The sequence below is a fragment of the Cervus canadensis genome, chromosome 11, assembly GCF_019320065.1.
Source record: "Cervus canadensis isolate Bull #8, Minnesota chromosome 11, ASM1932006v1, whole genome shotgun sequence".
NCBI lineage: Eukaryota > Metazoa > Chordata > Mammalia > Artiodactyla > Cervidae > Cervus > Cervus canadensis.
Genome location: NC_057396.1, coordinates 69,040,964 through 69,066,690, shown reverse-complemented (window position 1 = coordinate 69,066,690; position 25,727 = coordinate 69,040,964). Strand labels below are relative to the sequence as shown.

General features: G+C 54.2%; 1 protein-coding gene across 2 annotated transcripts in view; it reads right to left on the bottom strand.

Annotated features, from left to right (window-relative positions):
- TSPAN18 (tetraspanin 18) overlaps positions 1-25,727 on the bottom strand; it is a 199,406-nt gene that overhangs the window by 12,486 nt on the left and 161,193 nt on the right. For both annotated transcript variants that reach the window (XM_043482776.1, XM_043482777.1), the window contains 6 exons: positions 18,320-18,395; positions 13,761-13,833; positions 11,346-11,540; positions 4,991-5,065; positions 3,867-3,965; positions 3,149-3,331 (listed from right to left, as the gene is read on the bottom strand). In XM_043482776.1, coding sequence (XP_043338711.1) covers positions 3,149-3,331; positions 3,867-3,965; positions 4,991-5,065; positions 11,346-11,540; positions 13,761-13,823 — 615 coding nt within the window. In that variant the 5' untranslated portion in view covers positions 13,824-13,833; positions 18,320-18,395. The remainder of the gene's footprint in view (positions 1-3,148; positions 3,332-3,866; positions 3,966-4,990; positions 5,066-11,345; positions 11,541-13,760; positions 13,834-18,319; positions 18,396-25,727) is intronic.

Genomic DNA, 25,727 nt, shown 5'->3' with positions numbered 1-25,727 from the left:
GGAAGGCTGAGGAATGAGCAGGAGAAGCTGCCGTGGTGGATTCAGCTCATACCTATGGAGGAGCCTGATTTTTCATTTTGGATCACATTCCTTGGGGACTTCCTCATTTCTCTTCATTGGCATTCAGTGATAAACAGGGCTGATGGACTAACTAAATACCCATGGGCGAGTGCCCTCTGCCTCAGCTCCTGACAGCTATATGACTGAGTTCTGGCCAATGAGACTTCTAAGCAGAAGTCTTAGGGAGGTTTCTGGGAAAGAAGCTGGCACCACCTTTTAAGTTTCTTCCCATCTTCAACGAGTGGAATGTCTGGAGCCATGGCAGCCATTTTGCCACCATGAAGTACTAAGCACAAGGAAAGGCTGCAAAGATTACAGAGACTAGACCTTGGCTGACATGATGGAGCCATTGATAAATAGGGAAGCCACCATCTTCCAGAATTCTTACCGTGTGTGAAACACAAAGGCATTTGCCTTAATGTAGATTTTCAGTTACTTGGAATCAAATACGTTGCTTACTGACTCAACATTGTGATGAGGATGTGAGGCAAAGTCAGAAATGCATCCTGAGCTTCAGGGAAGTAGGCTTTGGAGAAAAAACAGAGAGAGTCCCTCAGCAGAAGCTTTTAAAAGGAAGAGTGCTCAGGGGGATGCTAGTGCCTCAGAAAAGGAATCCCAGAAGTCAGGCTCAGGCAGTCCTCATGAGGAGCTGGGGAAGAGGCACGGAACTAATGTAGCTGCACAGGGACCTCTCTGATGAGCTTCGATTTCAAAGCCACGCCCGGGAGATGGAAGGAGGCAGTGTAATGGAGGATGAAGCCAGTAAAGAACAGGGCCCATGAGAAACCTCCCTAAACAATTCAGAAGTGGCTTTAGGAGAGAGGTGTGGCTGCAGGCAAACTTCTATTGGTAGAAGTTTGTTTGTCTTTATCAACCCCTGTCTTCATCAAAGCATAGACAAAGCTATGGTTTCTCCAGTGGTCATGTATGGATGTGAGAGTCAGACTATAAAGAAAGCTGAGCACCGAAGAATTGATGCTTTTGAACTGTGGTGTTGGAGAAGACTCTTGAGAGTCCCTTGGACTGCAGGGAGATCCAACCAGTCCATCCTAAAGGAAATCAGCCCTGAATATTCATTGGAAGGACTGATGCTGAAGCTGAAACTCCAATACTTTGGCCACCTGATGCAAAGAACTGACTCATTGGAAAAGACCCTGATGCTGGGAAAGATTGAAGGTGGGAGGAGAAGGGGATGACAGAGGATGAGATGGTTGGATGACATCACTGACTCAATGGACGTGAGTTTGAGTAAACTCCAGGAGCTGGTGATGGACAGGGAAGCCTGGTGTGCTGTGGTCCATGGGGTCACAAAGAGTCAGACATGACTGAGCAACTGAACTGACTGATCAACCCCTGAGTTGCTGGCTGCTCTGCTTCATAAGGTTGTCAGTGGCCTAGGTACCTTCTCTCTTGATGCTTGGATATTCTAGGGGGTCACCTTCCTCTGCAAGGTCTGAGATGGCTGTCAATCACAAGCTGGGGGTGGGGGATGAGAGGGAGAAGGGGTGGGCACAGCACTTTCTCTGCAGGACATGACTCAGTTGCATAGATCACCTCTGCTTTCCTCCCTTTGGCTAGAACTTGCCATGTGGCCTAGCTGCAAGGGAGGCTGGAAAGAGCAGCTTTACTTGGTGGTCACTGGGTCTATAAACCTCCTCTTTCCAAGGAGGACACATGAACTGAACATGAGGGCAGCCAGCCGTCTCTGCCACTGCGTGGGGAATCTGAGGTCTGGAGAGTGAGTCTTGGCCAAGGTGACACAGCTTCTGACAGCCCAGGTTTGCCTGACATCACAGCCTGAAACTCCCCCCTATCCTCTGCAGCCTCTCCTCAGGGCTGAGACCTAACCTCTGGGAGCGGCTGCCCCTGCCCCCAGCTCACAGCAGCCTTGTCCTGGGACCTTTGTTTCTTTACTTAGGTCTCTTTCACCCAACGCAGGGACAGAGGACCATAAGGGATGGAGGAATGTGACTCTCTGGGCCTGGGGAATCCTTTGACATGACGTGGGCAGGTGCAGGGGAAGAGGGTGCTGAGTTTATGAGGCAGAGCTGAAGCTGGAAAGAGTCTCATCAGATGGCCAGGGTCAGGCCTTAGCCCAACTCTCCTCTTCCCTGGGGGGACTCTGAGAGGCTTGCCTTAAGCCCTACCCCCATCCCATCCTGTCCCTTCTAGCCCATCATCCAGTTTTATTTTCTTTATAGTGAAATGATTATTTCATGTGAGATTATGACTTCTTATGTGCTTGCTGCTTGCTTATCATCTGCTTCCTCTAACCAGACTGTAAGCCTTGCGGGAACAGGGGCTTTGTCTCCTGTCCCCTGCTGTGGCCCCAGGCATCCGGAGCTCTCCCATGGGAGGCTCATCAAAGGTCGAATCAAGCACGGGGTGTGGGGCTCAGCTCGCCCTCGTTTTCCCCCCCCACTGTCCCACCCTCCCCCAGCCTGGTCTCGCACATCCCCCTGAGGAGTGCGGGGACTGGTCAGCAGGAAGGGGGGTCAAGGTCAAGGGTACTGTGTATCTCCCAGAGGGGACATAGCAGGAAGGGAAAGGGCTTCTTCCGAGACTGAGATGAAGTCCTTGGGTTGTAAAAGAAGCCAGGAAGTCTAGGAGCTTCCCTGACCTTGGAGGCTAAGGTCAGGGAAACCTTATTCTCTTGGGGTCTGTGGATGCTTCCACATGACAAATGTGAGTTTTCCCAAATAAAGTGCACAGCTGAGGAGGGGCCCTGCTGTGTAATTCTGGTTTTGGTTCTTGAGACCTGCATTACCAGAAGCTCAGGGAGTGTTCTACCTGGAACACTGGAAAACTCCTAGTTACCCTTGAACCCCAGCCAAAATGCCCACTCCTCTGGTCTGTGCCACTGATGGACTGTCTGCCATTCTCATCCTTTAACCCCTTTGGCTGGATCTCAGGGGCGTGAATGGAGCCTTCCTTAGCCCCCGTTCAGGAGTCCCACAACACAGCCAACATTTCCATGGGATTCCCTGAGTGCCTTCAGACCTTCTGGGCTCACATTGCCACCCACCCAGCTTGGCCAGCCCATCCTGATGGACAGGCCTCCTCTGCCAGGGGAAGCAGGGCCTGGTACCTGCTTGTTCAGGAACAGATCCCTCCCCAGGAGGCATTCCTCTCTGCTCAGCAGGACCCCGTCCCGACTCTGGGGCTCTCTCCGGCAGCAGGCCTCCGGCACCTCGTCACTGTCCAAAGTCAGGAGTCGGAACACTGATGCATACTTAAAGTCTTCGGGCCCGTTGACTCCACAGCAACCAAACTAGGAGAGAGCAAAGAGAAGGGGGGGAGGATAGGAGCCGGAGCCAGGTATGAGAGTGAGGAGACTCAGGCCAGTGTGGGGCGGCGTAGTGGGGGGAGTCGTGACCCAGGTGGGAGCGGGCTCCAGCTGCTCCTCCTGGGCAACCACGGGAAAGCCACGCAGCCTCTCTGAGCCTCCGGTGTCCTCATCGGTAAAATGAGAGTGGTGGTAACAATTCCTACTTCGCCGGCGCTGAGCACTCAGTAAGTAGTTGCTGTGGTTACCATCACTGATGACTTACAGTTGCTTGAGGACTCAAGACAGGGAGGGCAAACAGGTTTCACCCTGAGTTCGGACTGTGGCTGGTGGGCCACGGCTGCCCGAGATGCTGTGCGGATGGATGCCGGTTCTGAGGCTGGGCCGGGGCTGGGCGGATCAGTGCCTGGTTGATTATTGACATCTGCATAGGCGTGAAGAGCAAGGCTCCGGAGGCCAGACATTGGGTCCCCTGGGCGTCAGGGCTCTTAGGGCTCAGAGCATCCCTGGGGCCACTCACTGTGATCATGACGGAGTTCCAGGTGGCGGAGAAGACGTCCGTGTCATTGTTGCCCTGGTAATGCTTGGCGAGCTCCTTGGTGAAGAATTCACGGGTGAGCTGGAGGCAGAGGGAGGGGCTGGGCTGAGGGCCATGGCAGCTTGATACGGCGGGCGCCCCCTTCCCTGGCCTCTCCACTGATCTGCTCCGGGGGAGGGTGGGGGAAGGCTTCTGGGCCCCAGTGCCAGGGACCCTCCTCCTAAGCAGCTGACTTGGGGCGGGTCCTTGGGGTCCACCCCCCACCTCTAAGGACCTGTGGCCTCCCTGGATCGTCAGATCCCCAGCATGAACACGCAGACCACCCACACAGCCCTCAGCAAGCCACCGGGGAACCTCCACTGGTACTGCAGCTCTTCCCAGAGGGTGGCGGGTCCACGGTGGGGGGCTCACCCCTCCTGCCACTCCCTAACCCTGAGCTGTTCCTCAGACAGAACCGAGTGGATGCGCTGTGTCCTGGGCCCTGAAGAAGCCACTGTGTGTGCAGCAGGCCATCTCTGCAGAGCCGCAGTTTCCAAAGAGGCCCTTGGAAGTCACTGCTATCTTCAAAATACTCCCCGGAGGCCTGATCACCCTGCTCCTCTCTGCAGGGAAGGGTGGGGCCTCCGGTGGTTGGAGCCTCTGGGATAAGATGGTCTCTGGGGGCAAGTGGCCCAAACTGCATTCCTGTCAGGGCCTCATCCAGGAGGACTCTGCCCTGTTCTCCTGCTTGGTGCAGATTCTGCGTGGGGGTTGGGGGTAGGGTGGGGGGTGGGCAGCCTCTCTGACTATCCCTGGACTATGAAACTACTACTGCTAGGCCAGTGCTGGGCAAGGCATAGGATGGAAGATTCTAGAGTCAGGGATGGGGTTGCACCAGACGCTTGGAAAGAGTGCAGACCCTTAAGGGCCCTCTGACTCTGACCTTCTGGAAAACCCTTGCAGGGACAGGCTCGCAGGTTTCTTTTTGGGCTGTGGGGCTTCACTGGGGTGGTGGATTGTGATTGAAGCTGGAACCACTGGATGAGAGGATGCTGACTCTGTGAGACCCTCTGGGGATGGAGGGGCTGGCCATGAATGGGCCAGGGCACATGGGGCCAGGTACGTACATTTTCCCTGAAGATGAAGGCCAGGATGGCTGCTGAGAGCTCTGCCAAGAAGATGATCAGGATGAACAAGAAGAACTGCAGAGAGAAGGGGGCAGACCTGTGAGTCCCAAGGGCAGGTAGGAAGGGGACAGCTGACCGCTCTCTGAGGCACCCTTCCACCTGTCACACAATGGTGGCAATGTACTGATTTCATAAGACTGAGGAACTTAACTGCCATAAACCGGACATTTTTCATAATAAACACCCCAACAATCCACCTTTGGAGCCAACAAGGTCGTAACACAAATATGGAACAAATAAACATACAGACATGCCTTCTGTGCAAATGTCATCCTTTAGCGGCCCCTTGTGCAGTGTGTGCTCTGAGCAACAGTACTTGGCAGCCCTTGAAGAAAATCTATGTTGAAACTTGTTTGGACCTCCCCCAGGTGGACTGTCCAAGTAGTGGGAATCCTGAAGTCCCTGGGGATCCCTGGCTGACTGTCCCCACCCCATCGGGCCCAGAACCACCTCTCCCTGCCCCGCTGCCTCTCATTCCCATGGGTAGTAGGGGAAGTGACATTACTTTTCAGCTGCAATAAAGGAGCATGACTGGAGGGAAGGTGTTAGGTCTATCAAAATCTGAAAACCCAGGGGCTGGGGGTCTGGAATCTAACAGAGCCCTGCTCTGTGCTACTCTCTGCATGTCTCCATGTTGCCCAAACTCACCACGACACCTGTCACCTCGGGAACCTCACACGCTGAGCTCCCTGTATCTGGAAAGCCCTGCCCTTTCTTGCCCACCAGCACCCTGCTTTCCAGACTCGGTTCCTGGCTCCACCCACATCACAGGGCCCTGCAGAAGTGTGTACCGGAGCCGCTGTGTCCCCGCTGGATCACCAGCATCAGCTGGGATCCAGCGGGCAGTGTTCTCGACGCCTGGAGAGCACCGGTGTTGGTATACGGCTCTCCGATGAGTAAATGAATCCACGAACGACCAACTCGCCATAATGACCTTGCTATCTGCTATCTCTAGGCCCTGGCCATCGTGGGCACTGTTATGGTGGATGGTTGTCGGCAGAAAAAAGAGGAAGTGGCTGTGCCCTCATCACTCAGCGTTGTCCCCTTGCACTGGGACAATCCTGGAGTTGTCACCCCACTTGGAGACCACCAGTAGGGCCCTGAAACCCCAGTGCACATGGACACGGCGGCCCCAGGACCTGCTCCCTTGCTTGGGTCACAGTCCTTAAGTACGCACGGTGTGTGCCCAGGCTGGAAGGAAGCGAAGGGTCCTGAACTTGTCCTCAGCACTTCAGCCCACCCTGCCTCGCTTTGAAAGTCTTAAGACCTGGAGGCTTTCCTGGATTCCAGGATAACAGGGTGTTAGGAGCCTGTGTTCTAGAATCGGAGGTCCCGTGTTTATTTCCACTGTGCCACTTGCCAGCTGGGCCAGCTCCGTCAGGTTCTACCGTGTCTGGGTTCCAGTTTCTCCATCAGTAGAACAAGGGTGTTGATGGTCCGCAGCTGCTTTGCCAGGCTGCCCAGAGGGTTCAATGAAATGACTCACGTAAGAGCCATGCTTAGGTGTTAAGCGCTGGATGCCCGAGGGAGTGCGTGAGTGCTAAGTCGCTTCAGTTGTGTCCGTCTCTTTGCGACCCTATTAACTGTAGCCCACCAGGCTCCTCTGTCCACGGGATTGTCTCCAGGCAAGAATACTGGACTGGGTTGTCACGCCCTCCTCCAGGGGATCTTCCTGACCCAGGGATTGAATCCGCGTGTCTTAAGTCTCCTGCATTGGCAAGCAGGTTCTTTAACAGTAGTGCCACCCAGGAAGCCCCAAGCGCTGGAGAGATGATGGTTATCGTGCTTTTTCCAGAGACCGCCCACGCCCAGGCTTGTCTCCAGGAAGGCCACGCTGGCTCTTGGTTCTGAGCCACCATCTGAGCCAATCCTCACATTGGGCACGGCGCGTCACCTGCATTATCTCACTGATGTGGTGCTAAGTCCCCCGGAAAGTGCACGCACGCTCCCAGAGTGACGAGCACGCGGAGTTCACGAGCTCCGTCTCATCCATAGTTTATAACTGCCTAAGCCGAGATCGATAGGCAGAGACAGCTCACATCGCTGGGGTGGAAACCATTTCCGAGGCTGCTGTTTGCCAGCTTGAGGACTGCCAGCAACTCCACCGAGAGGGCAGAGGGCAGGGCAGGGCTCCGTGGAGGCCTTGTGAAACAGAACCGGATGACCATCTGTCGCCAGCCAAATGGAGGTGCCAGGAGGCCTGCCAGGGCCCTTCATCACTGTCACAGGGATGAGAGGCTGCAGAGGTGGGGAATGTACCTCTTAACCCAAGGACCAGCTCTTGGAAGTGGAGGGGGATGGGATGGACACTGTGGCCAGGGGCAGGCTGCCCAGGGCACAGGAGATCTGTCACCTTCTGGTTGGGGAGCTATACCTCCCAACTTCAGTCCAAGATCACCCCACACAGCTGACTGCAGTGAGGCTTACTGCAGGTCTGGTTCCTGACCTGTCGGATGGCCTGCAGGGTCTCTTGTGGATCAACAACAATCGTTTTGTTTTCAGTTTATCAAACGCTTATATGTGCCAGGAACAGAGTTAGGCAAGATGTACATTTTCTTAATGAATGATGATCACAATATTATGGCTGGTAAGGAGGTATTATTATCTCCAGTTTACATATGAGGAATCTGAAGTTCAGAGAGGTTAAGTAACTGACCCCGGGTCACACAGCCAGGAAGTGGCACAGAGGGATAAGAACCAGGCTTTTCTGACTCCAAAGGCCACGCTCTGACCCACGCCTCCTCCCTGTTCCTTTGGTCCAGGCCTGTTTACTGAGCACATACTCTGTGCCAGGTACTGTGCTAGGTGGTTGTTGTTTAGTTGCTAAGTCGTGTCCAACTCTTCTGCAATCCCATGAACTGTAGCCTGCCAGGCTCCTCTGTCCCTGGGACTTCCCAGGCAAGAATACTGGAGTGAGTTGCCATTTCCTTCTCCAGGGGATCTTCCTGATCCAGGGATCAAACCCTTGTCTGCTGCATTGGCAGGTGGATTCTTTATCACTCTGAGCCATCCGGGAAGCCCACTGTGCTACGTAGCGATAAACAAACACACAAGGGTGATGTGATCCCCACTCTGACGGAGTTTCCACTGAGCCAAGATTCATGATCCATGAAATGAAATTCACGAGATGAAAAGCATAAGAGTCAAGAGATGAAATGAAAGAATAAATCTGTAACTCATTGATGGGGAAAGCAGGTCTCCCCAGAGGAAGAGGGTCTGCAGATCTCCTGGCCATTGTTCCCGCCTGAAGCAGGGCCTCCCAAAAGCCTGGGCACGGAGGGGGTGATATGAGTGTGTCAGTCACCTGGAGGAAAGTACAGGGCTGTAGGGTCAACGTCAGTAACAAGGTCACTTCTGCCCGCGTCTCCAGCATGAAACAACTGCCTCCTGCTTGACGAGATTACTGTAGTAACTGGTTATTTGAAGGGGGATCCTGCCTGGACCCAGCCACAGGGCTGATGCTTTCTGGGGCTTCCCCAAACCAGGGCCTTTCCCAGAGTGTTAGTCTTGAGTTATCTGACCTCATCCCATTTGCCTAAGGGCACATTTGCCAGTAATTCCTCAACATCAAATTTACAACACTTTGCTTAGGATCAGACGATTAATAAAGGGGTAAAAACTGCTATTTTGCCTACTCGTGAGCATTTCCAGACTTTTCTAACCCATCTGCCTACAATACATCTGCTTTTCGTTCTCATTTCTAATAATATTTACCAAATTTACATACTTGATGTACAATTCAGCTTGTTTTATCGCTTTTAAATTATACTCTTCCCTTTTTGCTGTTCTCTTTTCCAATTTAGCATGCCTTGGTTATAAAATATTTTTAAAATGTGAAGTTTTAAATAAATGGGTTAAAAACATTCCTTGAACTGTTTATAGGTAAGCAGATAGGCAAAAAGGGATGCCACAAAATATCACAAATAGGCTGAAGTTGTCCTGTGGTCCATGAAAATGCTCTAGAATTGATAAACAGGACTGTTTAGAAAATTTTTTTGAGAAAAGTAGGTCATTAGGTGACATTATTCCTGGGCTAAGGGTCACTGGGATCCCTCAGGGCTTAGCCTCCGAGCAGGGGCAGGGGTCGCCCAGGTGACCTCCATCCCCAGGCCTCCTCTCTCTGTGGGCCTTTGAGCTCCAGTTCCAGAGGGGACTGAAGTCACTCTCTCTTGGCTTCTCCCAAGACTAATCTTGACTTCTTCACTGAAGTATGACGAGGCGGCTCAGGCTTCTTTAGCGACCAAGGAGCGGTGAGACCAAGGAGGGTGTTGGAACCACCCTGCAAGGCCGAATCCAGGTTGGAAAAGAAAATGGTTCTTCTTACTTTTCAGATCATGAATCTTTCTGAAAAGCTTCCAGAAGCTGTGGGGGCCCCAGAAAGACACAAGTATGCACACCACACACACACACAGAACACACATGTTATAGGAACACACAGAGAGGTCCTGACATAATATTTTGCATATAATTTTGGTTGCGCTTTGAACCACTTGAGTTCATTCCAGGTTAGGAACCCCTGGACCAGTCCCTCTGAGACAGCGGACCCGGGTCCAAGCATCCGCTGCCTTTGACCTGCACTGTGGCCTCAGGGTCGTGTGCCTTAGAGAGGAAAGCGGAGGGGACAGGACAGCAGGAAGGGGAGGAGGAGAGGGGAGGTAGGGGAAGTCAAGGAGGTGAGGACAAGGGGGAGACGGGCAGAGACAAGGGTTCGTCCAGGACAACGAAAGGCAGCAGGGACAGAAACCACGGGATCAAGAGGAGGGCAGAGAGAGACAGGGAGACAGAGGCAGGGGAAGCGTGAGAAAAGGGGGGGACAAGCAGACAGGATGAGACCGAAGGGAGACCAAAGAGAAGGAGGCAGAGAGAGGGGGGACTTTAAGGTTTGGTGGGCAGACCGGCCACAGCCAGGACTTAAGTCTCTCTCCGGGGAGAGTTGCAGCCAGTCCCCTCCTGGGCCTCAGCCTTCTCCCCTAGGCACTGGGGAGAGCGATGCCTCGCCCAGCTGGCAGGCTCTGAAGGGGCCACTTAGCTGGAGAGGGCTTGCGAGGTCCCCCGCTTGCTCCTGGCCCAGAGAGCCAGCCTGGTTTCTGTCTTGGCTTCAGAGATGAGCCGGTTCATGCTGGAGGAGCCCCAGGCACCGAGGCGCAGGGTGGGCGGGGGAGGGTGGGTTTGGTATGTCCTGGGACCCCTACTCAGCTCCTTTCAGAGTCCCAGGCTCCCCAGGTCCAGACCGCCGGCACCACTGGACACTGCACAGAGGTGTCCGCCAGGGGGCGCCAGACGCCTCGCGAGGCCGCTTCGCGGACCGGCCCGCGCCTCCCTCTCACTTAACTCCTGACCCACCCGCCGGCTCGCTGGCGAGGCGCGTCTGCACTGCAAGTTGGCCCAGCCGCTGGGCCAAGCTGGGCTGTTGTTAACTTCCCCTCCGGCAAAATTGCGCTCAACCCAGTTTTCCTAATCCCGAAGGCACAGGACCTATGAGGGGAGGAAGCCCCATCACCAAGGCCAGACCAGTAAGGAGAGAAAGGGCCACAGCCCATGTGAATACAGAAGACCCAACAAACCCGACATCCACTGCGGGTCTCCTTTGACTCCCGTCTACAGCCGAGCGAGTTGGCCTCTCGCTTCAGCAGCAGACGCTAAAGCTCAGGGAGGTTAGGAAACTAAACCAGAGTCACACTGTTTGTTATGAGACAGAGTCCCACACACAAACCCAGCTCATCCTCCCGGGGCTCGCCTGCCCCCCGGCCCCAATACTATGGATGGTCACTCAGCCCTGGATGCACCTATAGCGTGAGTGAACCACGTGGCCTGTGACAGCAGGTCAGAGACCATTCATTTAATGAATAAAGGGCCTACCAAGATCATATCACTTCCATTTTAGAAGTGGAAATGTGAAAGCTGGATGATTAATCTGATAGTGATCTTCGCTCTTTTATCACGGACTTATATATTTGAGTTCTTAGAAGCAAGCAAGTCGAAAAGCATCACGAGTCAGTGTTCTCAGCTGACCCTCCTGTGGGGAAGCCTGGCCGTTTGGACCTGGAGGCCGAGGCCACCGCACGCCTGGGGGCGGCTTGACCAGGCGGCAGGCACGGGGCCAGCACGGACGCATATGGCAAGGGTTGGTGGCTCTCCTGCTCCTGGAGGCCAGCCTACCTGGCTCAGACCCCAGTGGACAGCCTACCTGGCTCAGACCTCAGTGTGAGTCCCCCCTGGTGTGGATGCAGGCCTCTATCCACCCCACACCCCCAACCAGGGCACCCATGGGTGGGGTGGGGGATGGGATACTCACAAACAGCAGCAGACACTTGTTCTCCCGGACGGCCCCGCAGCAGCCCAGGAAGCCGAGCAGAAAAAGCAGGCCCCCCATGGCCAGGAGGATGTAGGCGCCCGTGATGAGCAGGGGGTTGGCGGCCACGATCTCCCGGAAGCCGGTGGGGTCCACCATGACCCAGATGCCAATGCCCAGCAAGCAGGCTCCGCCCAGCTGCTCCCCGGGGCCAGGCAGGAGCGCGAAGACACGGGGAGACACCGCAGTTAGACACTCCACACACACACACCAGTTCCCTGCTGGAGGCCCTGGGGCGGAGGTGCTGAGTGAGCTGGGCAGAAACTCCAACTGTGTTTTCCTCTGCTTTGAATTTCCCTTCTTAACTCTGACCTAGTGTGCATCACGCACCCTCCAGAGCCCGTCTCTGCCCAACACTCTACTTTGGGCTGCGGGGAACCATGTCCCGTAGAGTCTATCTGCCACTTTCATATTCTCCTTAAGTGTTAGAGCCACTGAGGTCATTCAGTCCAACCCCCTGATTCCATGCTGAGCCCCAGAGGGGGCCAACCATTTGCCGAAGGCCATGCAGTAGTTTCATAGCAGAGCCAGGGCTGAGCCCCAGGTCCCCCGACTCCAGCCCCAGGACCCTCCCCAAGTTCATGAACATGCTCTGACACCTATGCTGGGAAAACACAGACGGAAGCCATCCTCTTTGTCCTTACAGGAACTCTCAGTTGGGGCAGGCTCCCCACTCTCAAATCTGCTCCTTCTTGTTCATGACTTCATCTCCACGGTCCACCTCTCCACGCCTTATTTATCTCTCGAGAGAGGCAGCTTAGTCCAGAGAAAGGGCTGTGCCACGTATTAGCTGTGAGACCTTGGTAAAGTGCCTTAACCTCTCTGAGCCCTAGCTGCCTCATGGTTAAACGAAGATACTGTTTCCCACATCCCAAGGACTTGAAGGCGCCTAGCAGGGTTCAATAGACATCCATTCCATTGGTCTTGGGCACAGACCAGTCTCTTGGAAACAGACCTGTTGCAGGAGAAATCACTGGGCGTCATGGATTTTAAAGACAGGGAAGTGCTTGAAATCCCCCTGTGGTGGGAAGACCGGAGGAATGATGCAAAATGACGCAAAACTGCCGGCTCACAGACAGGGTCTGTAAGTAGGGGGGTAAGAGCTGGATGGTTTGGGGCAAAAGACGGTCCTTTCAGGTGCAGCGGGGGGAGGGTTGGACCGCAGAGGCCCAGGGGACCAGGCACAGCCAACAGCAGAAGCAACGTTTTGCTGTCTGGTTTTTCTCCCTGGTTTCCCCCCAAAACCTCCAGAAAAATCCGTGTCCCCTCCTCACGGTTGCTGGAGGTTTGGGAGTTTTAACAATTGTGTGCTGAGTTCTGCTTCAAGGGGGGCTCAGGCACAATGGCCCAGGGTCATCCCGCTTGGACATTGGGTCTAGAATTCAAGTCTGTGGGGTTGCCTGCTCTTCAGAATTAGGGGCAGGGGAGGGAAATCCAGGAAAGTTGCTGAAGTGTACACAGAATAGATGGAGACAGACAGACAGACAGACGGAGTCAGTCTTGACCAGAAGGGGCCTCTCTTTCCTAGGGGTCCTGCCCTGGCGGACTTCAGCGGCTGTTTACTCATCCAGGTCTTGGCTGCACTAAGGTCAAAGGTTGAGGTGGGGTCATGTGACGAGCGCAGCTCTGCTCCCGGGAGAGGCCAGAGGTCTGAGCAGAGCAGGTGGGCAGGGTTGCAGGGCTCTGGGCTGACCCCCTGGGCCCTCGGGGCCTCTGTTCTTTCCTGTATAGAATCCATAAGTTGGATGGGGATGGAGCCGATACATTCCAGGCACTTCCTAAACTAATCTTGCTTCATTGTCAAAGAATCTGTTGAGGTAGAAGATTAAGGGATGAGGATACTGAGGTTCAGGGAGGCGGCACGTGTTTTGGATGACATCGTGGGTGAGGTGCAGAGTCGGGCTGTGAACCCAGGTGTCCCAGTCCCGGGGAGGCTTCAGACCGCATCAGGTGGCTACGTCCGCTCTGCTCCGCAGTCCGCAACTGTTCAGGGGGTCAGGGCTTGGTGGCAGCTCCTGCTACCCTCTGATCATCTCCACCTTCCCTTTCACCTCAGCTCCCTATGAGGGGTCAGACCCCAGGGTAGTAGCCGGGGCCAAAGCCTCTGCCCCCTTTCTTTTAGAACAGCTGAACTATCCTAGGACTGTGCAAAACGTCTCTCCTGTGATGGCGGGCTCTCCGAGTGGGGTGGGCACTACTCAGGGTCTCCCCACCACGAACCCCCAGCCAGGCAGGTAGGGCAGCTGCTAGCACTGGCCCTGGACCTCAGCCCCACGTGACTCTTAGCAAGCAGCAGTCAGTTTCCCCCACCCTGCAGAGGCCGGGGGAGAACCCCAGACACGTTCCAGGAATACTCACAAATATGAAGAAATTGAACACAAACATCAGATACTTCATGCAGCTCAGACAGTCTCCTTCCATGGTGATCCCCCTGCAAAACGGCAAGGCCCCTTCAGTCCTCTCGCTGGGGGACCCCATCCAGAAAGAACCCTTGCCCATCCTCTGCCTCCTCCCCCTTGGGGTGTCCCACTGGCCAGGCTGCCTCTGGAGCTGAGAGGGGAAGAGAAGAGTTGCTCACAGTTTCCTCATCACAGGGCTCTGCCCTGGGGTGCTGGAGTTGGGAGTGAGGACTTGTGAGCCAGCCAGCCTGGGTTCTCTACCATTCATGTGCTGTGTTGTCTCAGGCAAACGGGGGCTTCCCAGGTGGCACTCGTGGTAAAGAACCCACCTGCCAAAGCAGGAGACGTAAGAGATGTGGGTTCAATCCCTGGGTTGGAAAGATCCCCTGGAGGAGGGCAGGGAAACCCACTCCAGTATTCTTGCCTGGAGAATCCCATGGACAGAGGAGCCTGGCAGGCTATGGTGCATAGGGTTGCAAAGAGTCAGACACGACTGGAGTGACTTAGCACGCACGCATGCACTCAGGCAGATGACTCCATCTCTCTGAATCCGGCTCGCTCCAAGTTGAAAAGGGAGATTAAAAACAGAAGCTTCCTCCCCAGCGGTACTGGGGGGATTAACTGGAATAATGCATAAACATGCTTAGCACCACGTGACGGACGCTCAGAGTATGACGTCATGATGTTACTTGATTGCAGGCATGAGCCTTCTATTTGATAGATGAGAAACTAAGGCTCAGAGCTGTGAGGGTCTTGCGGAAGTCATGGAGCAGGATCAGGACCCAGGCCTGACAAACTTCCTACCACCCCACATGCCCTCTGACCAGAAGGACCTGCCCCCGGGGGAGGGGGTGTTGCAGAGAAAGAGTTGCTGGCACCTCCTGGGGCCTCAAGCCCCCAGACGCTCTCCCAACCCTGACCACCTCCATCATGAGACCTACCGCATCCCACCTTCCCCTGGAGCCTCCCTGGTCCCTATGGACTCTTAAGTACGTCCATGGTAGTGGGACAGACCACTGAATACAGTTCTATCCTGCCAGCATTTATTGTGCAATGACTTGATGCCAGGCACTGCAGCTTGAAAACAAGCCTTCCCCTGTGCCCGGGAGAAGCAGATGGCATCCGCTATCACAAGTCAGCCTTCAAGGTGCAGATAAGCCGTGGTCATGTTCAGTACACCACATTCAGTATTCCCACACTTTCTTTCTGACAGCCCTGGGGAGAAGATGGCAGGTCCAGGAGGATCCTTGTTCCAGGCCCTGTCCTCCCAGCAGCCCGCAGAAGGTTGAGACGCAGTGGGGACCTGTGGGTATGGCAGGTCTGTGTAGCAACTCCAGGTCCATGCCATGCGCATCAGTTGTTAAACCATCGTCCCTGACAATGGCTCATCCTTGTCTCTTGCATCGTCTCCAAGCCCAGGCTCTCGACCTCCAGAACATGTCCCCAGACCAAGCCAGCCACCCTCCTCCAACTCCTCCATCTCTGACCTTCTAGAAGCAGCATCTAACCTGCATCTAAATGGGACAGTCCCAAGCGGGGTCTCTGAAGTCAGACACACCTGGGCTCTGATCCTGGCTCTTCACACCTCTCTACCTCTGTGCCTGGTAAATGATGTAACCTCTTAGAGCCTCCGTTTCTTCATCCATGAACGTGGGTGTTTAGGACCTACATCGTGGCATGTTGTGAGGATTAAATGAGACATCCTACGTCAGGGCTCCCCACAGAGCCTGCTTCAGCGTGGGGTGGACAGCTCTTACTCGGAACACACCTAACTTGATAGTCACAGGTGACTCACTGGGCTGTTGTGGCCCATGAGACCAGGACCCCAGGATAATGACCTGCACCCAGGCACTGCATGCTGACCCCTCTCCCTCGGGCACTTGGCCGATGCAACTCCACATGTCTGCTGAGACCCCATGCTCCTTGGACAGGGGGAAGAAGACAGGAAAGAGCAGTCACTGAAGACGGATTCCTTGCCAGCCATATGCCAGCTCCAGGACGTGACTGCCCTGAATCTTTCCACAGTGTCAAAGGCAGGAAGCACCGTGTTCATTTCATAGGTGAGGACACTGAGGTTCAGGGCGTGAAGTGGCCTGCTCAACCTCCTGGAGCTTGTGAGCGGGCCCCTCAGCCCAGTCCACATGTTGTGCTTTCCCTGCCCCAGGGGCCGGTGGCGGCAGACAGAGGGCAGAAGGAGCCCTGGATGGGGAGCCGGGAGCCCCACGTCCAGCCCCAAGTCACTTCTCTGCAGCCTCAGTGTCTCCATCTGCAAAATGATGGAGAAGGAGTGTGACGGCCTGTGAGCTCCTGCCATCAGGTTCGGACTTGGACGGGCCTTTGGAGGACAGGAGGGACCGCCCCTGTGAGATGCTGAGAGAGTCTGCAGGAGGCGGGAGGCCCCCTCCTCGGCCCACCCAGGCAAAGCCTAGTCCCCAGGGTCGGATCTGGCTTCAGCTGGCTCTGACTGTTTGGCAATTAAGGGGCATAATAAACATAGCAGCTCATAAACGGGCTACCTGTATTTATTATGTATCACGTTCATTAGAGATTACATCTAATGGGCAGCTTGTGGAGTGCTGGGCTCCCAGGCGAATGTAATAAAAGAGGACGTGTCTCCTGGGAAGAGCCTCTGACCAAGGTGAGGAAGGTAGAGACAGAGATGATGTGAGCTGGAGGACAGATGGAGGCAGGGGGCCTGGGCCCAGCTCCAGGGCAGGGAACCAAGTGGACAGAGGGCTTGGGAGCCTGACGGAGGACCACATCCCAGCTCAGCCAGGCTCAGCTGGTGGCCTCAAGCAAGTTCTTGTACTGCGTGCATCTGAGTTTCCTCATCTTTAAAATTATACAAAAATAATGCCTTCCTCATAATGGATGGAAAATACAGAGCACAAAGCTTGGTGCAAGGTAGATGGTAACAGCAACAGTGAGTAACATCCGGCTCCCCTTGAGTCTTACTATGTGCCAAGGAACACGCACAACCTCATTTAGTCTTCGTGAAACTCCTGGAGGTAGGTAATGTCAATGCCCTTGTTTCAGGTGAGGGAATTAAGCCTCGGAGGAATCACTTGTCTAAGGTCACACAGCATGGAAATACCCGAGCCAGGATTTGAACCCAGGTCTGTCTTAATCTAGAACCACAACTCTTTTTTTTTTTTTAATTAAAAGTTAATTTTTATTTATTTGGCTCTAGTTGCAGCATGTGGCATCTTTTATTCATGGCATGCAGACCCTCAGTCGTGGTGTGTGGGATCCTGTTCCCTGACCAGGGATTGAACCCGGGCCCCCTGCATTGGAAACGTGAAGTCCTGGTTACTGGATGACCAGGAAGGTCCCTGGAACCACAGCTCTTAATCCTCGTTTTCAATGAATGCTAATTCCCTTGCCCCATTCACCCATTTTCCTCTAAAATTCAGGCCTGTCTTCACACCTCCTCTGCCCAAGTACTCAGTCATGTCCAACTCTTTTGCGACCCCATGGACTGTAGCCCGCCAGGCTCCTCTGTCCCTGGGACTGTAGCCCACCAGGCTCCTCTGTCCCTGGGATTCTCCAGGCAAGAACACTGGAGCGGGTTGCCATTTCCTTCTCCAGTCTCCTGCATTGGTCTCCTGCGTTGGTAGGCAGATTCTTTACCACTGCACCACTCATGAACTCAAATCTCACAGGTGCTGGGAAGGCAGTTGAGGTTTGTGGATCCGGCTGCCCTTCCACGCGGGCGCCTGCCCCAGGGTGAGCCTGAGTGGGAGCTGTGGACTTGCGGCCATGGCTCTCATAGTCTCAAGTCTCGTGTGCCTGTCACAGCGCCCCCTGCTCCCGGACACTGAGGCTTCCCTGCTCACAGATGGGTGTTTTATGACTTAATGTGACCCTGGATGCAACGGGCTGTTTCATGTATAACAAAGCCAAAGGTGTTTATGGACTTGAAGGGGAACTATAATGTGACACTTCTGTCTGTGTAATAACTGATTTAGAGTCCAGTCCTTGTGTAACTTATGTCACCGTGGAAATGGAAAAACAGGTTTCAAAAGGGAAAGGAGGTGTAGCTAAGTTACAGAGCCAATTAGTGAGGGATCTGGGCCTGGGGAGACCTGTTTCTTAAAGCCTAGGCCAGTGCCCTGCGGCTAGTCTCAATATTTCACTTATTTCTTTTGGTAGCACACACCTTCCCCTGTTAGAATGCATGCTGAGAAAGGCGTGGACTTGTTTTGCTCACTGCCATGTTCTAGTGTCTAGAGCAGTGCCTGGCAGGTGTGGGTCCTCAGTTTCTCTGTCTGGATGAAGGAATGAATGGAAAGAGGGAAAAAAGAAGACAGACACAGAGGAAAATAGAGACTCAGTAAATCAGAGAGATAGGCAAAGTCAGAAAGAGAGAGGAAGATGGAGAAAGACACGGTGAGATTCGGGGAACGAGAGACGGCAGGGGGGGATCCTGGAAAGGACAGGCTGAGATCTTCCGGGGAGACGGGGTGGAGTCGGGGATACGGCAGGGGCAGGGAGGGGGTGCAGGGAGCAATTACTGACTTTTCTCCTGGACAGTTCTTCCGACGTCAGCAGGACAGCGTCTCCTGGTCAGTCTCCCTTATTGGGCCAGCTTGTCCTGTAAGAGAAAATACTCAATTACTCTAGAAATAAGGAGCAGCCACATTCGGGAAGCTGCATGTGAACACCTGCCCGCCCTTCGGACACACATTCAGGGCCTTGCCGATCTGGGCCCATTAGCGCTGATGAAAAGCTCTCGGCACCTGGGGCACTCCAGCTGGGGAGGCCCGCACGCCGCGCCTGCCCTCTGCCCGCATGGCAGCTGCTGGCTGCCCGCGGTGGGGCTGCATGGGGAACCTCATCTCCAAGAGACTCGCGGTTTCTGGCACGGGCTTCATCACACACTGCTGCATGCAGCTGATGAACCGGGAGGAGGCGTGGGGGCCCATACCCTGGGATGCCACCTGGCTGCTCCCTGGGCATCTGCAGTGATGCCCCAGCAGAGAGAGAGAGCCGGCCAGGCCCTGTAAATCAAATGCCCTCCCCAGAAACCCTGACTCCCAGGGGGAGAGAAATTTGACGCTGGAAAGGGTTCCTTAGCTTTGCCTAAGGATTTGCCAGAAGGCTCTTTTAGCCAGCCAGCTCCCAGCAGTGGAAATGAGGGTATGGTTTCAGCAGTCGCGGGGGCCCATATGGAGACGCCTGGCCGATCCCACGAGTGGGGAATTCCGCAGCTGCTCCTGCTCAAACATGGGCCGGAAGACACTGCCAGGGAAAACCGAGGCCGGGGGCACGGGCTGCACGGGCATCCCCATGCGCAGGAAGCGGGGATGTCTGGGCCTCGGGTACCAGTTCAGATTCCTTTCCCATCTCATCAGTGGTGGGGGGGAGGTGGTTGAGCTGTAGATGGAAGATTCCTCTCTGTCCAGCCATCCATTCATCCATATACTAGGTTGGCCATAAGATGTTATGGAAAAACCTGGATGAACTTTCTGGCCAACACAATACATCCCTCCCTCTCTCCATTTATCCCTCCATCCATCTACCCATCCACCCATCTACTCTGCGCTGGGTGCTGTGTTAGGGAACAGAGATGCAAATAAGCATGAACTCACACTTGGGTGGTGGTCGGGGTCAGAGATTGGAGGGGCCAAGGGAAGGGATGTCAATAGGGCTGAGGACCACAGGAAGGGCGACAAACTCTCCCCTGGAGTAACTCCACTGGGGGCAGTTGGGGAGCTTTCAGTTGGGGAGGGGGTGGTGCAGGGGAGTAAGTTTGGAGGGAGTGTAGAGGTGGGGATGGGCAGATGGGAAGGAAGGCAGGAGAAGGGGCCTCCCTCCTGCGAGCTCTCGGAGGCCCTGGAAGCTGGTAGTCTGCCCTGAACCTAAACACGTGGAAAGTTCTTCAGCCACTTGCCTTGGTATCTGCTGCATGGCTTTGGGCTACACACTTACATACATGAGCTCATTAGATGCCAAGAACAAGCCTAGGAAGTAGACATACCATCACCCTCATTTTACAATGGAAACTGAGATCTGGAGAAGGAAGCGACTTGTCCAGCATCACACAGCTAGCAAGTTATGGACCAGGAATCCACACCCAGGAGTCAGAATCAAAACTAGCTTTCGTGGAAAGGGCTGTGCATCCACCCATGTAATTATGGTGAATCCTCATGACGGCCTTGGAAGGTGGACTATTGCCCCATTTTATAGAAGGATGCTGAGCCTTAGAAATTTAAGTGGCAAAGCTGAGTATCCTCCTGAGATTTCTAGGCTCTTTCTCCTAGAAACTTCAGGCAAGATGGTAGAATATCTGTGTTGGGGGCAGGGGTAGGGAAGAGGCTAGAAGCCCAGTCCCATCTGAACAGTGAGGGATCCCCTGAAACTGGCCCTGGGGGTTGTGGGGAAGGGAGGACACTGTCTCTACCAGGTAGGACCCTGCTACCCAGGTGGACATCTGCAGTGAAAAACCCACAGGTCTAGGCGAGGGCCAAGGACATTTGGGCTGGAACTGTCCAAGGGTGGCTTCCTGGGCAAGATGAAGCCAACTTCAGTTCCTTCTTAAAACTCAGGTTTCTGCAGCCTTCGGAAGGGGAGCTCGAGAGTCTAGTTCAGGGACTACATCCCACGCCTGACCCCAGGGCTCAGGGAAGCAGGAGGGGGTCATAGTTTTCTCTTATCCCTGTCCTTCTCCTGCCCCATCCTAGCCTGCATGCCAATATCACCATTCTCTGCCCAGCATCTCAGGCTGGTAGCTGTCCTGGATGTGATGTGACCCACCTTCCTCTGGACACTGAGGCTGGGATGAAGGGCTGGGTGATGCAGAAGCCCCCCCACCCCAGGGGAAGGGAGGAGGTGCTGAACTCCATGTGAATCTCTGACATCTTCTGCCCTCCTCTTTGCCAGGATGCCCCCTCCCCAACTGTTTTTTGACACAGCAGAGATCTGCCCTAAGGGGAAGCTGGGAAAGGATGGCCTGGGAGATGCCCGCCACGCTCAGCCATCACCAGTGCCTCTGCACAGCCTGGGACGGCCCCTGCCCCGGCCAGCTCCCTGGAGGCCTTCAGAAAGTCACCGCCCTCCCTGAGATGCTAGGTTCTCCTCTGAAAACTGCGATTCTCAACTTTGAAGCCAGAGGTGGTTGTAAGAATTCGTGCAGTGAGGCACATGACATGAAGTGATATATTGTGAAAGCACTTGGAAAACTGCAAAGCACTGCTCCTATGAGGAGTTATTATTATCAGCACCCTCATATATTGAAAATAGGTGGATGCCCAGACCATGTTCACCAGTTATCAATGGAGGTGGGCGTGGGGCAGACCACGGACATCTGACTTGGTCAGGAGGGACATATATATGTGTGTGTGTGTGTGTGTGTGTGTGTGTGTGTGTGTATCTATCTATATATCTATCTTTCCTCTTAGTGGCCCTAAAGTCAAATTAGTTGCTCCAACTTTGTGATAACTGAACCTCATAATAACTGGTGGTATTGAGCATTTACCATATATCAGACTCTGCTAAGCATTTCTCCCACATTCTTTTATTTAATCTTCACCTAGGAAATGGGTATCATTGTTAACTCATTTAACAGATGAGGGAACTGAGGCTCAGAGAATATAATTAACTGGCCTGGATTTTAATCACATGTTTCGTAAGACCTGGCCATGAATCAAGCCTAAGTCTGCTAGACTCCAAACCAGAACTTCCGATAAGGTCCATGGACATGGCTAGCCAGAAAGAAGGAGTGCGATGCCTCAGTCTCCAAAGTTTCTAACCCAGTGCTGTCAGCCCAGAGTCAGGCAACCAGGCGAGCGCGTCCCAGGGACCGGCTAGCATCCTCCCTCGTGCCAGCTGCAGGCCTCTGGGGGATGACCCCGTCCTGCCATCCGTGACAGATGGGAGCCCCGAGGCCCAGAGAGGGGCAGACATGGGACGAGGTCACATGGCCCTGCCGGGTTCTCCTCTGCAGGCGCCGGCCTGGGCCAGACAGCTTTATTCATCTTGCCTCTCCCACTGCCCCCAGATGGCCACTCGGTTCCATCTGCACAGAGCAGGCCCAGGAGCGGTTCTTTGATGAAGAAGAACAGCTCAGTTCATAAATCACTGCTTTTACTTTCACCGCCTCTAGCCCCCACCCCGGGCGTGCTTTCAGGAGAGAGAGAAGAGAAAGCACGTGGACAGACAGGGCAAAACCCCCATCAGAGGAAGCAAAGGTAGACCTGCTTTGGGAGCCAAGAAATGTCTTGTATTCGCTCCTGCCAGGCGAGGGCCCTGTGGTCTGGGAGTCCCAGGGGACCAGCCTCACCTGGGTCTCAACCAGTGCCCTTGCCGCCAACAAGCTGGGAGGCCTGGGCCAGCCTCCTCATCACCTGAGCCTCCATGGCTTCACCTCTGAGATGGGCATTCTCACATCTAACTCCCAGGGTCAGTGCGTGGATTCAAAGAGGTAGTGTCGGTAAAAGCACTTTAGCATTCCTTCCTTCCTGGGTGTTTATGCCAGCACTGGGCTGGGTTCAAGGCACGGAGGCCAGCGGCTTCCCTCCCTCAAGGACTCCAGTCCACTGAGAATTCATAACCTGGTACTCAGAACTGTTAACAGCCACACTGACCCCGAGCTGGGCAGGAAGGGAAATGAGCACTGACCGCCTTAGAAGGTGACAGGGGGTGTGACAGGGGCAGCCTAGAAGCCTGGGGGGCCTGTGTGAGGGGAGGACACACATTTTTGTTGGCAGGGACCAGCATTTTTGAGCCTCAGTGATGCTGCAGGGCATTGCGTTCTGGGCATTTTCCTATAATGACCTTACTTGATCCTCCAAAGAGATCTGCAAATTAGATGAATTGCCATTGTTCCCTTTCACAGAAGAGGAAACTAAGGCCCGAAGGGGCTCGGAAAGCCCTTAGAGCCAGAACTGACCCCAGTCTGCCTGACTCTAGGACCCCTGTGTTCCTTCTTCGGGACAAGGGACTGAGGCTTAGAAAAAACAAACAAAAAAAGCAAGGCAGTATTTCCCTGGCAGTCCAATGGTTAAGACTCCGCCCTTCGGGCCACGGGTTTAATTCCTGATTAGGGAACAAGAGCCCATGTGCTGAGCGGTCTGGCCAAAAAAGAAAAAAAAAAGTAAGGGCTTGGGGCTGAGACTTGCGGGAACATCGACGATGCTTGTCGTCAGGTTCCAAGCCGAGGGGGGAGGAACTTATCTGCTCACTGGCGGTGCTTGCTGCGCTTCATCTCAAGACAGACGGTCTCATAAACAAGCAATTGGCCCCCAATCCTGGCGTGCCTGATGAATGGCACAGACGTGGGGACATGGACACAGCTGATGGGGGATAACATCTAATTAGGCTCCTGGAGGCAGAGCCTGTGGTAGATGCAGCAGATCCTAAGTGACAGCCTTCCCCGGGCCCACACTCACTGAATCTTGAATGTCGAGGAAGCAGAGTGGCTGCAGAGTCTTGGAAAGCACAGTCTCTGATCCGGGAGCTGAACCAGCTCTGGGCACTGCGTGTTCCTGCCACGGGCCCTCGCCTCTGCCATCGGAGGATCTTCAGGGAAGGACGCCTTAGTGAGGTCTGACTCCAACTTTCTCTTTTCACACTGGGGGATGCTGAGGCCCAGAGAAGGGCAGGGTCTGGTCCAAAGTCACACAGCAGGGTCAGAACTAGGAACTCCTGATTTTAAGCCCTGTGCTCTGCCCACCTGGGGCTTCCCAGGTGGCGCTAGTGGTAAAGAAGCCGCCTGCTGATGCAAGAAATGTAAGAGACGGGGTTCAGTCCCTGGATCGGGAAGATTCCCTGGAGAAGGAAATGGCAACTCACTCCAGTATTCTTGCCTGGAGAATCCCACAGACTGGCAGGCTGCAGTCCATGGGGTCGCAAAGAGTCAGACACGACTGAAGATACTTAGCAGCACTCACACTCTTCCCACCACTCAAGGCAGCCTCCTGAGACTAACATCTTAATTTATTTTGACTTTGGAGAGCATTTTACACACATTATTTCTCAATCACCCAGGAGATAGGCACTCCTGCTTTATAAAAGAGGAAACTGAGGCTCGGAGAGATGAGACCCCTGGCCTAAGGTTGGAGAAATTGCTGGGCAACAAAGCAGGATTCCTGTCCTTCTGCCCTGGTCATCCTCCAGAGGTGTGGCCCGGGGACTTTGGGTAGTCAGTCCCCAGAGTGACCCTTGCTACAATCCTTGTCCCCTGCCCCACGGACCTGAACTGGACTCAGAACCACAGAAGGCGCTCGTCTATGACAGTTCCTGGGACGGGGCATTGGCTCCATCTTTCTGCCTTTGCCCTTGAGACGACCCATGTGCAAAGGCCTCTGGGAAGGCCCTGCACCCTCCACCAAAGGCTGGTAGCCAGCTTGGCTGCTTTCATGGAATTCAGAGAGCGTCTACCCCAGGGCCCGCCTGGATGGGCAAAGAACAAACTCTCTCCCAGACACACATTATTCTTGTGGTAATTTACATCAGAAAACACCTTCTTTCATTCATTCTTCATTTAGTGAGCACTGCAGGTCTTTGGCAGAGAAGGCAATGGCACCCCACTCCAGTACTCTTGCCTGGAAAATCCCATGGACAGAGGAGCCTGGTAGGCTGCAGTCCATGGGGTTGCTAAGAGTTGGACACGACTGAGCGACTTCACTTTCACTTTTCACTTTCATGCATTGGAGAAGGAAATGGCAACCCACTCCAGTGTTCTTGCCTGGAGAATCCTGGGGACAGGGGAGCCTGGTGGGCTGCCGTCTATGGGGTCGCACAGAGGCAGCCACGACTGAAGTGACTTAGCAGCAGCAGCAGGTCTTTGGGGGTAAACCTACAGCTCTGTGGGACGAGGTGCTGGGAAGTATCATTGTGACCCCAGGTCTGGCAGCCTTCTTCCCCATGTGGGTTCTCCCTGCCCAGCCTGGTTCAAGGGTGGCTTCTGGTTACACCTCTTGAGTCTCCTTATTCTCCAGGGCACCTCCTGGAAGCTTGTGTTAAACTTTATGCTACCCAGAGCTTGCATCTAGTGAACTCTTACTGTGTATCTATCTGGCCTTGAACTAACAGCATACAGATCCTCTCAAGAGTCCTAGGAAGCGGCTCTGCTCCCCCACTGACCTGTGATTGAACCGGGCTCAGAGACAGTGAGCAGCCTCCCCTAGGGATTCCCCCGGCCTGATCGAAAGTTAAGCTCCTTTCCCCCACCCCTACGTAAAATAAGATACATGGGATTAACCCAATTATATTAAATAATGTTATCGAAATATTTTCAAAATGTTTGTAATACACAAATACTTCTTTATTAACTCATTAAATTCAAGACCTAGTGATAGATTTGACGGCTCTTGTAATTTCAAAAGATCTGCCACAGTTTGGGGGCGATGTGAAAATATCCGCTTCCACCCATCGATGGCAATATTACAAGTACAGCTAACAATACTACAGCTTGTTGCCTGTGCTCACAGAGGACGAGATGGTCGGATGGCGTCACCGACTCAATGGACGTGAGTTTGAGCAAACTCCGGGAGACGGTGAAGGACAGGGAAGCCTGGTGTGCTGCAGTCCATGGGGTCACAAAGAGCTGGACATGACTTAGTGACTGAACATCAACAGGAGTAAGAGGATATGCTCAAGGTCAGGTAAATGTTAGTCAAAGTAAAGAGAGAATTTTTCCTCCCAGGCTTGCCAGTTTCTTGAGTTCCGTGTGATCCGTGGACCCTGGAATGGGAACTCTTGCCTGAGACATAGATCATCCCTGATGGTGACGCCCTCCCCGTCTGTAGCTCATTAATCCACTTTGTTACTTCTGATCTCCATCCCCCCAGCGCCCCAGCCCCACCCCCAGAGAGAGGATGTCCTCTCTCCTCAGCCCCTGCCCCCAGCAGAGGGGCAGCAAGTTTATAGCAGGAGCAGATGGGACTACAGGGGCAGGGGAGAGGTGGAGGGGGTGGGATGGAAG